Source organism: Myxocyprinus asiaticus, chromosome 11 (genome assembly GCF_019703515.2).
Source record: "Myxocyprinus asiaticus isolate MX2 ecotype Aquarium Trade chromosome 11, UBuf_Myxa_2, whole genome shotgun sequence".
Lineage (NCBI taxonomy): Eukaryota > Metazoa > Chordata > Actinopteri > Cypriniformes > Catostomidae > Myxocyprinus > Myxocyprinus asiaticus.
Genome location: NC_059354.1, coordinates 25,109,734 through 25,122,687, shown reverse-complemented (window position 1 = coordinate 25,122,687; position 12,954 = coordinate 25,109,734). Strand labels below are relative to the sequence as shown.

General features: G+C 36.2%; 1 protein-coding gene across 2 annotated transcripts in view; it reads left to right on the top strand.

The window, feature by feature from the left end:
- Positions 1–12,954, top strand: part of LOC127448387 (tomoregulin-2-like) — a 101,810-nt gene that overhangs the window by 1,180 nt on the left and 87,676 nt on the right. For both annotated transcript variants that reach the window (XM_051710874.1, XM_051710873.1), the window contains exon 2: positions 10,243–10,352. In XM_051710874.1, the coding sequence (XP_051566834.1) occupies positions 10,243–10,352 (110 nt within the window). The remainder of the gene's footprint in view (positions 1–10,242; positions 10,353–12,954) is intronic.

Below are 12,954 nucleotides of genomic sequence, written 5' to 3'. Positions count from 1 at the left end.
GGCCCCTAAAATTGGAAACTTGGTTTAACGCTATAATACGTACAGCCAAATGAACTGCTTAGCCGATATGTTGGTTTTGCAAATATTAAACTTAGCATTCTAAAGTTATAGTATAAGTATCTGTATAGCCTAATTAACAAGTGGCGATATATTTGGTCAGTCTGAAAGCTTTTTAAGAAGGAACATTTTATCAAGCCTGCATGCGTAATCCCTGGGCATCAATCCGTTATAACTCGGACATTAAGTGGGTTTTGATTTGGATTGCGGCCGTCCTCTCACCCTCACTGTCAGTAGCGCCGTTCAGATGATTGCGGATGCACGTGAATAATCATCGTGAGCGCCCTGAGGCGCGAGAGGCGCGCGGAACTCGTTGCATATTTCTTGCTCAGTTTCGCGCCGTGGCGTCTGACTATCAATCAGCAGGTCACCGTGGGCAGTTAGGTGTCTTTCCAAAATGTCGATCCTTGCCGCTTGCTTGAACTTTGGTTATACAACTCATGGCAATGGCATGCAAGAAAGACGTGGGAAGTTGTACCACAGACATGCCTATAGGCCACTTCAGTGTTAACTTGATTTACAAATATTGATAGCCTATTAGATTAGGAATGTTCGTTTTAAATGACAAAAAATGCAACAAAGCAACTTAACACTAATTACTTGAATCAAACAATACCTGTTAATAGCCTATTGCTTTATTTTTCAAACAACATGTGAGGCCAGTGTTGAAAGTTTGGAACTACAAAGTGGCTTTTTTTTTTCTTTTTTTTACCCCATAACAGCATATCTTATTTTCTTGAATGCAAAACCAATTTAATAGTATTTAGTGACTGTTTATAACAATAATAAACGTAATTTTTTATAAAGCTCCTTTAAAGGTAGCTTCTCAAGGCGCTTTAAATAGGAAAATAACAAAAATAAAAGAATAAAAAGTGTAAAAACATATAGAGTAGCTGATATAAACATGCATATCCAAACAGAGTTAATAATGAAACAGAATAATAAATATATATATATCAAGTAAAACATTTCCCGAAATAATATGTTTTAAGACAAGATTTAGATATAAAAAGAGACTGTGCTTCAATAAAGTCAGCTGGTAACAAGTTGCACAATGTTGGAGCATAAAACAGAAAAGCCCTGTCCACCATAGAGCGTAGACGAGTCTGAGGGACAGCTAAGAGACCAGATTTGGAGGAGTGGAGATCATGTTTTGGGGTGTAAATATTTAAAAGCTCAGACAAATACTATTATTATTTAAACAGCTGTGAAAGACACCCTTATATTTGGTATTCTTTAAATAAAATAAAATATAATCAAGAAAACAGTGTAAACAGCAAATATATAAACAGTGTCAGTATATAAATTATTGCATTTATCAGATGCACGTGGCATTACCACATTAAACCTGAATTTTCAACTCAGTGAATACAGTTTAAGCTTCCAGCAGTGAATAATGTGCTGGACATACAGTTGTAGCAATACTGTTCAGTGAAACAAATGCAAGCCAGCTGTTCAACAAATTAAACCTAAGGCCATTGGCAATGGACACAAGTGGTGTCAACAATTTTGCAAAGATAGTGCCTAATCACTGAAATGTCTTTTCTGTTCTACGCAGCATTAGAAATCAGCATCTACTTTGTAAGTTATTTTGTGTCAGTTTTATGTTGCCATGAATGACTCTGACTAAGTAAAGTCACAGCCTTAAGGGCAGAAAGCTTTTATTTGAATTGTTTATAGATACCAATGGCCCTCTTTAGGGACTCTTTTTGCAGTGCTGGCTCAATAAAGGCTTTTGCTTATCAGCTGCAAAGAAGACAAGTCAAGCATAACTTAGAGCAAGAGGAGACAGCAGACTTTTATGAAACTGAAGAGACACACACAACAATGTGAACTGCAAGTTAAGCTCTTAAACTTTTGCATTCAGTTTTTGATGTTTGAGTATGTTCAAATGAGTTACGAGATATCCAGATTTGTCAAAATTCAGATGTCGAATTAGCAGCGTCTCCATGTTGTTCTGCCCCTCCATCACTAAAGAAAGGTGTTGCCCACTAGACTATAGAGAATTCAGAATATCAGAACCGCAAGTCTTGTTCTTCTTAAAGGCACTCCTCTTTGTGTACTACTTTTCAAGCAAAAGCTATGGCCTAAACATTTTCAACTGATCACATTGTCCTTACATTAAAACTCTTGGATGGCCAGACAACTGGTCTGATGCCTAACTAACAAGAGTTGTCTAAACTTCACCTTTTGAATATTTGTGTCTCTGCCAGCTTGTTTCTTTCAATTATTCACTTTGTTGGCAAGGCAGAACGAACAATCAGCATCTCCTCCAATACTCTCCCGTTTGGCACATTATGAGACGTAACATTGGCTCACTCTTCTCGTTTGTTTTGATAAAATTACGATGCTCTCTGGGAGAGAAAAAAGAACTGCAAGACCGGGTGTTTGAGCCAAACAAAGTTTCTTATTTCACTGCAGACAGAAGAAACAAGCAGCTGGAGATGTCATTGTCAGAGCGACACCTTTAATTAGAACAGTTATTCACTTGGCCATTCAGAATGCTCTTTTAGATTAATTTGACATTGTTGGCTAATTATAATATTGGAAGTGGAATTATTAATTAATGAATTCTGGTGTTCTTCATATGTATTTAAATGCCCTTTATGTTATTAAGGTCTGCATATTTCCTAAATTGAACCCATATTTCCACCCTTCACCTTGTCACAAGCTAAAGCAATAACTCACAACACATTTGTTTTAAATTGCCATCCATTTTCCATTAAATAGCTTTTATGCAAAAGTGGCCCCATATATAAAACAAATCATGCTACTCCAAAAATACATATCCAAAAGCATTCACCAATGTTAAATTGGTTATAAGTTCTAAAAAGTATATATATATATTATTTTTATTTATTTATTTATTTATTTTTACTTAAACTGACTTGTTTGGTTACAACTGTTACATTGTTGATTTCAAGAGAATATGCAAATATTGAGCCTTTTATGAAATGCTTCTTAAAGATGAACTGTGAAGTTTTTCAATGTTGAAATAATTTTATATGCAGATAAATACTGCAGATAAATACTTAATATGCAGACACAACCTTTAAATTGCTTACACGTAAGCAATTTGTTGGTTAATTCCCCAGAAGAGTGTAAACTTGGTGGAGCTTTCATAACATTGCTGTTTTTTGAGGAGCCTGACATGTCAACTTCTGACTTACCCAGTTGCATGTATTTGGTGCAGGAATTTCTGTTTTTCCTAACAATTGCAGACAGGGGTGTAGCTGAAGGGTCGGTTGGAGTGCTTGGGAAACCTGTTTGAAAACATTATTTTTGCAATTATTATGTTTGAAGCCACTACTGGAATAGAAATGACACACTTTTCAATAAGTTCTGCATATTTTGTAAGAACAACACCATTCATAAACATTTCCCAGATTCCTTTAAACATACGTAAGTCAATCAGCAATGAGATACTTACTCATGCTCTTATGCATATTCAGATTATGCACTGACAGTACATGACATATACATTTTCCGTAATATGTTCCTTTTCATATTATGTCTCTGATTTTATTTCCTTACTAAACTTAGAGGAATACAGAGTCACTTTAAAAGCAGATTTTCTATATTAAAACTTGTTTATTTTAATTCAGATCTTGTTTTTATTTTATTGATATGATTATATTGAGTTTTTGATTAAATGCTACAGGAATACAATTAATTGTAAAACTGTCCTTAAAAGTCTATCATATTATATTCATGTTGTTTACTAAATTCAGAATGTCACAGTCTGTTTCATGTCAATATAAGATGTCAATACAAGGCTGTTTGTTGAGACATGAAATATAGTATTTGCCTTGCTAGTGACAGCTCCAAAGCATAGCCTCTGTAAATTATTGTTGCAAACAGTCAAGCATCAACTAATCCTGTTTATCAACTGTGTGCCACGTAGGCTGTTTGCATGAAACACATTTTCCTGCACACATACCTTGAAGTGATTTAGTTCTAACATGATCTCACGGGAAGTCGGCATGTTGCTTCCAAATGTTCTAGTATCCTGACATTGGCCCCATTAATTTTTACTCCACTAACTGTTACATTTAGTGATATAATAGGGCACAACTGGGCTAAAGGCACACCCTAAAGAAAATTTGCTTTTTTCTGGCCACAAAATGTATCAAGATTCAGGAAAATCCATTTCTTTTTATTCAGTGCTTGAAGTGGGTGGGTACTCACCGGTACGCAGTACCTGCACTTCTTTAATTTAATCTATAGAGTACCGGCAGTTTTTCGTACGTACCACCACTTCTCAGAGTCTCCCGGTACGATGTAATGTTTTTATTTAATGTAAGTCAGGGATTTGATGAGGCCTGCCAATCACTTTTATCTGTCCATCCAAATGATTTGGATAAAATCACAGTTAACATCCGAGCGCTCTGTGCACAAAACTCAGCGGTGAGGTCAACAACACTCAACACGTGCAAGAGCCTAGGTGGTCGTCAAGTGATCCGTGGTCCAGTTCCAGAGGAGCATGCATGTTTAAGCTTATCTGGCCATAGTTCAGTTACACTCTTCTCCAAAACATGAACCAGCAACTTTTAGGTGAGCAAATTTTATCGCGTATTTGTTTATACAATTTGTTTAGCTGCTGGGTGCAGTCAAAACTAGTACAGACTTAAAAAAATGTCAAAGCTGTTACAGAAGTGATGTCAGCTTACATGCTCAACCTTTTTTCACAAAAGGTAAATCGATGATGAAAACCGAAGCTTCAAAGAAAATACACAAGGAAAATGTGTGTTTTGTTCTCCATTCTTTTCTGTAGCTGAAGTGGCAAACATGCATATCTCCTGATTGTGTTTGGTTCTATATACAGATGTGTGTCTGTGTTCACAGTCCTGAACATCATCAGATCAGTTTATTCTCTGTTTCTAATGATTATCTGCACAAGTATCTGGCTCCTGTGTGCAAATTCATGTGTGCAAGACAAGGAAAGTTTAATTTTGCCCTCATTGAATGGGAGGATAATATATATATATATATATATATATATATATATATATATATATATATATATATATATATAAAAAGGAAAAACAGACATAATGCTCTTTTTTCAGTTTTAGGCTACATTTATTTTGTGTAAAAAGACAGTTCTACATTAGGTTGCCATTGTTCTCTTAAATAGGTTGATATTGTCAAACATATAGACTTTAGCAGATCTTAATATTCTTCCTCAGTTTTCATAAACAATAACCCTACATTGTATTTTTTTTATTTTCAAAGTAAAGTTAATCAAACCCTATTTGTTAGTCGAGGGTTTGTTCTTCAGCCAGATCTTAATGGATTAGTTCACCTAAAAATTAATATTCTCTCATTATTCACTTAACCTGATGACATCCCAGACGTGTATGACTGTCTTTCTTCAGCAGAACACAAATTAAGATTTCAAGAAAAATGTTAAAGTTCTGTAGGTCCTTATAATACAAATGAATGGGTGCCATCAGGCTGCTGACTATTTGACAGTCCAAAGGCATATTTAGGCAGCATAAAAGTAATCCACACAACTCCAGTTGATCAATAAATGTCTTCTGAAGCAAATCAATAGGTTTGTGTAAAAAATAAATTGATAATGAAAACTTTATTAACTTTAAAAAAATCGCTTCCTTCCAGCAGTCAACATATCAGTGACGTAAGTGGTATGGTGCGTTCACACAAGAAGTCGGAAGCGCACAGTTTGTATACAACAGAAGAACGAACGTCACGTGAGAGATGTACAGCGCTGGCCGGAAGCAACAAATTAAAGTTAAAAACGTTTTAATTATCAATTTATTTCTTACACCAAACTATCAGTTTGCTTCACAAGACATTAATTGATTGAGTGGAGTCATATGGATTACTTTTATGCTGCCTAAATATGCTCTGTGGAATGTCAAACAGCCAGCAGCCGGATGGCACCCATTTACTTACATTGTATGGACAAACAGAGCTGAAATGGGCTTATAAAATTATTTATTTCGGTTCTGCTGAAGAAAGACAGTCATACACATCTGGGATGGCATCAGGGAAAGTGAATAATGAGAGAATTTTCATTTTTGGGTGAACAATTCCTTTAAGAAGGAATTTACGGCCAGACCTTGAACATGTTAATTAAATAGCTCTTTTAATGTAATTAAATACTACTTTAATGTAAATAAACACATATTATTAACAGTTTTGTTTTTCATGTTAACATGTTAGTTACAATAAAAGTGTTAGGTAAGATAAATATGGGAAAAAAAGTTTGGCCCCAGTTCAGTTTATAAAACCCCAAGCTTATTTACTTATTTTAAAATAAACATACTGTATGTTGCGAACAAAAACAGTCTCAGAGTATATTATATTTCCCCTCAAAAAAATCAAATTTAATACTAACAATGAGAGTACCTGCACTTTTTTCTTCCACTTTTAAGCACTGTTTTTATTGAATAATGATGGAGGAACATAATGTGTGTGAAAAGGAATAACAATAGAAGGTTGTTTTGAATAAAATAAATTTTTCTTAAACCCCCACACCTGGGGTAAAAGGCTCCCTCACTTGGAGTAAAAGGCCCCCAGGGGGCCCACTTTGAACATTTTTCATAACAAATCTATTCCCACCACTTAAGAAAAGAATGTGTTTAATAGGGGCCTTTAGCCCCTGCAACAGTTTTTTTTTTTTTTTTATACCAATATACTATCCTTTCAGTTATTGGACAGTTATTGAAAATGTTTTTATATAATCACTGTGAACAAAATTGAAAATTTTAATCAAAATAAATGTGATAATTTGCAGGATATTCATAAGCTACATTAATTTGCAACATCTTAAAAAATATTAAATATTAGATTAAATTACCTAAAAAGCAAACTTTAGACATCACATGCAATGATCTCATGGATCAGGAATATTTTTCAGTGCATAGTGACAAACAGGTGTTTAGGAAAGTGATGTGATAGTTTTTGATGATATTTAGTGTTTTGAGAGAAAATAAAATCAAAGGAGCTGTTTACCCCATGGAGCCTTTAGCACCGTTGTACCCTATGCATTCTTCTTCACTGTACATAATTTTCATAACTTTTGTCACTTCTCTGTGGGCATTTCACCTGGAAACTGGAGCTCACACGTGCCTTTACGTTCAAAAATACTTCCCATTTCAGGAATTTCGGTAAGCACAGACAAAGTTTAGCTCAAGAAAAGTCAACCTACTGTTTCCGACTTCACTGTGTATCAGTCTGGTGGTTCATCCGATTTGTGAGGAGCATATTTTAAATAACCTTATGTTTAATTTGAAGTGTTGTCATGTGTACGGAAACTTTATTTTAAATTTAGTTGCTTTAACTTGTTTTTGTGGAAAGTCAGATATTAGTACTTCTTAGGATGAAATATTAAATTTCCTTTTTGACTACTGTAACCGTTGCTCTGTAACTTCAAGGAATGACTTATTGAATTTTTTAGGTAGTTTTTTTTTTTTTTTTTACTCTTTGGTTGGTGTCCATTCTTAGATAGTGCTTTATCAAAAAGAATGGGGAAACAGATCTTATCTGTCTATGTAGACAGTTAAAGTTTGCTCTGCCTGAGAGACTTTAAAGAGAGCAGAACAAAATTCCATTCCCCTCATGGTAGCTCATTGTTTTCCTAAAGCATGTTTTTAACAGACTTCTAAAATGTTATAATTAATAATATTTTCTGACTGACATCTTGGTAAAGTTTAAAATCTGGTTACACATTAAATTAAATGCCTTTCAGTGTCAATAAAGAAATGAATAAAATTGCAAAAATGCCACTGCTTGTTTGCAGAACTCATTTCCTCTAGTGTGGCCTGCTAACTTCTGATTAGAGGAATCATCCGATTCTCTTTATTTACTTTTCCATCCTAACCTTATATGCAGTGAAGAAATATTTTGTGATGATTCAGAATAGACTTTTCAGCTATTTTTAGAGGAATTGTTCACCCAAAAAGGAAAATACTCTCATTATTTCAATCATTGTCATTCCAAACCTGTATTACTTTTCTTCATCTGTGGAATACAAAAGGAACATTTTAAAGAATTTCCTGACCACTCTTCACATATAATGAAACAGAATGGGAACTGAGGCTATCAAACTCCAAAATGAAATAAAAACAAAATCAACATAAAAGAAGTCCATATGACCTATACCTATGCTGTAAGTGTTCTTATGTTATTCAAAAGCGGGATGTGTGATGAACAGACCAAAATTATTAGATATACTGGAATCTATCTTCCTAAGATTTGTTGGTGGTTGGCTTGTGAGTAATCGTTTGTAAGAGTCTCTTACACAGTTACTAAAATTATCGCACTACAGTGGCCTTGAAATGAGCGCCTAGGCATCACAGAAATGTACCATTGTTAGTTTTGAAGGAATATGCTTTTGCAGTATCACCTCAGGGTGCCATTACTGCAGATTAATTAGCCTGAGTAGTGGGATTTTGTGTGTTTGCCCTAGTGAGAGAGAAGTTCCTGTGACTCACAACTCCATGTTCTTCTTCTCCACTGCTGCATGATCCGCCCTTCCATTAAGCCTCCCACTCTGGTTGCCAAATGCATCATTGAGTATGTAATCTGAATGGCTCAGACATGCACTCTGATGCATTGTGCATGTGTTGCAAGGTCAAGTTCTGTTATGACATAGCTTTGGAAGGGCAGCCAAGTAAAAGAGGTGTTGCATCTATATGACTTATCAGAAAGAGTGTGACAAAATGTGTTGTGTCTGTATGACTTATCAGAAAGAGTGTTTGTGTTAATAATACAAGGTCAAGATTTGCCAGAGTTTTAAAAACACTACACTCAAATTAATGCTAGAATACTTATTATATCAAAAAACAATGGTAAGCTAGTTATTCGATTGACAATGCTTTTGACTAATTAGCTTTGGCAAATACTCTGACTAGTATTTGTTGCTTCAGTAGGCTGAATTGATTGAATGTCAGTTAATCACAGCTCCTTAAGAACAGATTGTAACAAAGCCCGTTATCGGTGCTGCAGTTATGATACAGCTATTCTACTTTTACGTAATAGAATTATGCACATGCAAACTTCAGCCAGCATAATTTCTCAAGGTCACCACAACTATCTGAGACACATGTTAATATTACAACTTTCTCACACATCTAGTGTTCTTTACCACCTCTGTAGGTTTTTAAGGTCCACTGGTAATTTCTTTAGCTGAAATGCAAATTAGGCACAAGGTTATGTAAGACATCTTGCCACGCTGTATCTGGCCCTTTAGCAGGGGCCTAAAGTAACTGCATGTTGTTGTTACAATGAGCAATGTTCTGATTCATTTTAGCTTCCAGGTCTCACTGGATAACACAGGGTAAAAATACTGTGAAGCACTTGCTAGAAGCTTATTTACTTTGACAGCAAAAATCCCAGGGCACATGAGCAAACCCACTGTTTTTTGTCGTGTAGTGTTATTATGATGATGTATGATGTATCCCGGAGTATCTTTGACACCGGGAAGTGTAGAACTTATCATGAGATACTATTCTTTGCTTAAAGTATATGCCATTTTTATGATATTACATGAAAGATAGAGATGCATATACTGTATCTTGCATAATTATTCAAGGTATCGGATAGAGCTGAATGGTGTATAACATAAAATCATTATTTTGGGGGGGCTGCTGTGAAAAAAATAGCAGTCAGCTGCAGTACTCTAAAGAACAGAATTTAGTTTTGACTCAGAAGTGGCTCTGTTATTAGAGAAAACTCATCTTTATTGTAATAATCTCAGGGAATCCGTGCGGAGTTAAAATGTCTGCCTGCTCTTGATATTTTGAGGAAATGTGATTTTCTGAGTCTGTCCAACTCCTCAGCACAATTAGAATATTTCACAGACCCTGTGCTCAGCTTATAATAAAAGCTGAATAAGGTTCTCATGCGGCTATTCCTAGAAGTTCACCATGTGCTGAATCATTATTCCTCCACGGATGCTTGGTTATTCGCATCTAGAAAAGGTCTCAAGAACAAACTATAGTCTTGGTAATTGGAGGTGATTGTCACAACTTGATGAGCACTTCAGAAGCACTGCCAGCCAGCCTGCTGGGATAAAGTGTTTGTTCAGTTAATTCTTCAGATTTATTTTTAGCATTTTTAGCAACTATCTGAACAACTATGATCTTGCTTGTCATAGTCACTTCTAGCATGTTTATGCAGAAATTCATGATGTTTTGTGGGTCTCGTGTGTTGCAGGTGATGATGATCGGGACACGGATCTCTTCCTTTGTGACACCAACACTTGCAAGTTTGACGGCGAGTGTCTCCGAATCGGGGACATCATAACATGTATATGCAACTTCAAGGTAAGACCACTTTCCCTATGAACCAGCTCGGTCAGTCTCGAGACCATGTTTTTATGATCTTGGTTTTGTCATGGACTCGGAAGCATTTGGATTCGGTCTTGTCATGGACTCAATTAAGTGTGGAATCAGACTTTTTGCCCAAACCAGTCAAGTCCCCTAAATATTTTAATTATTTTTATTATTAAGTGGCACCTGCAGCTGACCCTCCTGCCACATTCACTCAACCCTCTCTCTCTCCTGATTACTGATCACCTGCACCTGCCTCTCATCACCACGTCAATCAGTTCCTCTACTTAAACCCCATTCTCCTTTCAATCATTGTCTGGTCTTGATAAAGAATACAGACTCACTTACCTGTTCCTCCAAATGTCTTCCTCGCAAGACTCCAAGCGATTCTTTCTCCACTCCAGTGATCCATATATCATCCTCTCCTACGTAAGAACCCAGTTGTATGTTCGCCACCTTAAGAATATCCATATCCAGAATTAACTCAGTCCTTCACCACTACTCCTTTCTACACATCTGAACCAATCTGTTCGATTACCACTCACCTGTTGGTTTTTGTTTGTGTTTCTATTGCAATAAATTCCTGCCATTGGGTTCAACACCATCTTCGAGTATTCCTGACACATTTGTCTATATTTCTGTCAGCTGTGTAGAATCAGAACTAGCGATGGTCCATTTGTAAATCGGGCATTCTTTTGAGTCGGTTCTTTTCAGTAAAATGTTCAAACAGGTTAGCAAAGTGGTCTGAATCGATTCATGATCCAGTCTGATTCATTCGGACCACTCTCACAGAACCATTTGGAGCAGTTTATCACTCAGTAAATCAGTATCAGAATATTTAAGAACACAGAGAACAGACAGAGTGCTGAATGAAGTGGATATTTACCTAGAGTCAATTGAAACAACAGGCTGTTTTGAGAGGTAACTTTGAAAAACTTCACCTAGTGCTGTGTCATGTGAATTAATGGCCTTTCACACCAAAAGCATTTTTGCATCCTTCTGTTCTTTTAGTTGTTTTCCCATTTCCTATGTTTTCCCAACTTAGTAGATCTTCGGTACATGGGGAATGTCAGGAATTCAAGTCACTTACTCTCTATCTTCTGTTTGTCTGTCTCTTATATTTGTTATATATATGCCGCTATCTGTCTATGAGGAATTTGCTGACAAATAGCGCTTCCCTGTCTACCAATCACATTGGCCGATTTAAAAGAGCGTGCTCATAAAATGTGACCTCATCCATAGCAATGAGGTCAACTCTTAAAACTCTTAGCTCAAACTCTTAGCTAGGAACTCTTTGGAGAACTCCTATTGGTAAGATAAAAATCTTTGGCCCAGATTTTTAATAGGATTCTACTCTCTTGTTTGAAGGAAGTGGTCTGCTTTTTCTACTTTAGCCTTGAGATCACAGGGAAATGAAGACAGAGAGAGTCATTCCTAATAACACATCTGAGGTTGGTCTAAATGAAAATGCATTAGATCCCTTCCAAGGCAATGAGCAAATAGGCACTCAATGAACCTGTTATTTATATCTCAGCTTGCAAGGGAACATTTGTTTCTTTGGCAAGATAAATAGCATTACCTGTTTGTCCCCTACCCTCCTCTTTTTTCCCTTCCAAATACGTCTCAGACTCAATGATGGCACTCTGTTTTTAGGACAAACTCCATTTTGTGTCTGGCTACACTGGGTCACATTGTTTTCATTTGTTTTCAGTTCAGACACTAATGCCATAGGATAGGCTTGATTCAAGTATCCTGGACTGTACACCACATGTGTGCAGTGAAACTTTGGCGTCAGCTAGCTTAAACCTAATAATGGTCCATGTCTTTATTCCATTAGATGAAATAATTAATAAAAGAAGCATCGTCTTGAGGCTTGTGTCGGGTATGAAGCCCGAGAGAAGTCTACAGTCAGGGAGATTGTGTGGCTGAAGAGAGGAAGATGGTTTGATCTCTGCTGATGAATAGAGGTCATTCAGCCCCTGATGTTCATTTGGTGATGTTTATTCACCTGACACCAGCTCTTGGAGGTGCCTGGCACGTCTACTTACACTGTGATGTTTGCTTAAGATTGGTTCTCTAAGGGTTTTTTAAGTATTCATTATGTCTGGTAGTTGAATTTTACCACTATCTACAGGGATTACCAAAACAAGGCTGGCTGGGTTTGGACATTGTCATTTTCCAATATTTCTCCTGCATCTACCTCTGAGAAGAAAGAAGCCCTCATCATTTAAAGAGATAGTCCATCCTAAAATGAAAATTCTGTCATCAACTTGTCATCATGTTTTTCAAAATCTGTATGACTTTATTTCTCAAGTGCAACACTGAATTTTCAAAAACTTTACAATGGTGGCCTGGTGAAAATTAAATACCTGAAAGCATGTGATCTAGTAAGGGTCTTATTATGTAGTCCATTCCCTGTCAAGCACCAGTGATACAGTATATACAAAGACAGCACATTCATAAGAATTTGGTTGTTTAAATGGACTGTATGCTATGAATTAGAAGAATAGAAATATGGACTTATGTTCTTTTGTGCATTAACTGCATTCTTGCTGAATGTCAGGCATATTTCTATGACAGTGACATGCTCCTTTTA